General features: G+C 39.9%; 1 protein-coding gene across 1 annotated transcript in view; it reads right to left on the minus strand.

Moving 5' to 3' along the window:
* Positions 1–720: 720 nt before the first annotated feature.
* LOC101850093 (glutamate receptor ionotropic, NMDA 3A) overlaps positions 721–1,052 on the minus strand; it is a gene marked incomplete at its 5' end in the record, with an annotated part of 5,563 nt that continues 5,231 nt past the window's right edge. The window contains 1 exon segment of the mRNA XM_013084417.2: positions 721–987. Within this exon segment, the coding sequence (XP_012939871.1) occupies positions 790–987 (198 nt within the window). The 3' untranslated portion in view covers positions 721–789.

Genomic DNA, 1,052 nt, shown 5'->3' on the forward strand with positions numbered 1-1,052 from the left:
CCCCCAATCTAAAGATTTAAAAAAGCAATACTTCAAACAACACGCAAAAAGAGCAACCGAAAAAAGCAATACAAAAATGAAAACAAAGACAAAGCAGACGTGTTCTCCGTATTCTTGACTCCAACCATTGAGCTAAATTTCCAGCCTTGGTATTACCTATTTCCCATACATAATAATTTAACCATGTGCATGAGCATAATTTTCTTGCTATAGTCAAGAGCGCACTATGTCTTCAGATCTACCCCCTTTCCCTTGATTTTGCTACCTTGGAATTACAAAGTTCTATCATACACTTTGGGGGGAATTTTGAGTTTTTAGACCAAGAGGTCACAAATGAAATGTTCTCTCTGCTCTGTCAAAATCGTAAGATTATTCGAAGAGGTTATCAAGCTATTCAAAGAATAGCATTTGAAAAATCTTGACATGTCGTCAATCTGAAAAGTTTCGACGTCAAGTTTCTCAAAACTAGGTACTGAAGAGATAGATCTTTGCAATTCAAAGGAAGCGATGTGGCTCCAAATTGAGTCGAACAGAGTTTAGTTTTTCTAAAGTTTTAGTAAGAGTTTTACGGCACTTGCAACACAATAAGGTCATATAAGTGCCGAAGATTAGAGGTGTTACAAGAAAGTACGCAGAAAAGAAGGAGGGGAGATAAGGACGATAGATGTTTGATAGGTAAGAAGAAGCAAACCACACAAGAGCACCCATCAACCACCCACTCAAACAGTGCGCTCTACAGTGAACCGAAGTGACGTCAGAGTGCACGTTCACGTACAGTATAATGATACTCTATGATTTATGCCGATTTACCTTGATATTGATGGTGTGACCAGTCATGAGCACGACCACCATGAGCAGACCAGAGCCGAGCCCGTAGTTTTTGGTCCTCTTGCGACCTTTTGGATTCAGGCCAAACGGACTGTGCCACTCCAGGAACGACGTGGCGATGCCGGCCACGATAGAACTCAGGGATATGCACAGCCACACCTGACAAAGAGTGAAATTATAATAATAATAATAACAACAACAACAACAAAAATAATGACAATAAT

This window comes from Aplysia californica, unplaced genomic scaffold (assembly GCF_000002075.1).
Source record: "Aplysia californica isolate F4 #8 unplaced genomic scaffold, AplCal3.0 scaffold00291, whole genome shotgun sequence".
NCBI lineage: Eukaryota > Metazoa > Mollusca > Gastropoda > Aplysiida > Aplysiidae > Aplysia > Aplysia californica.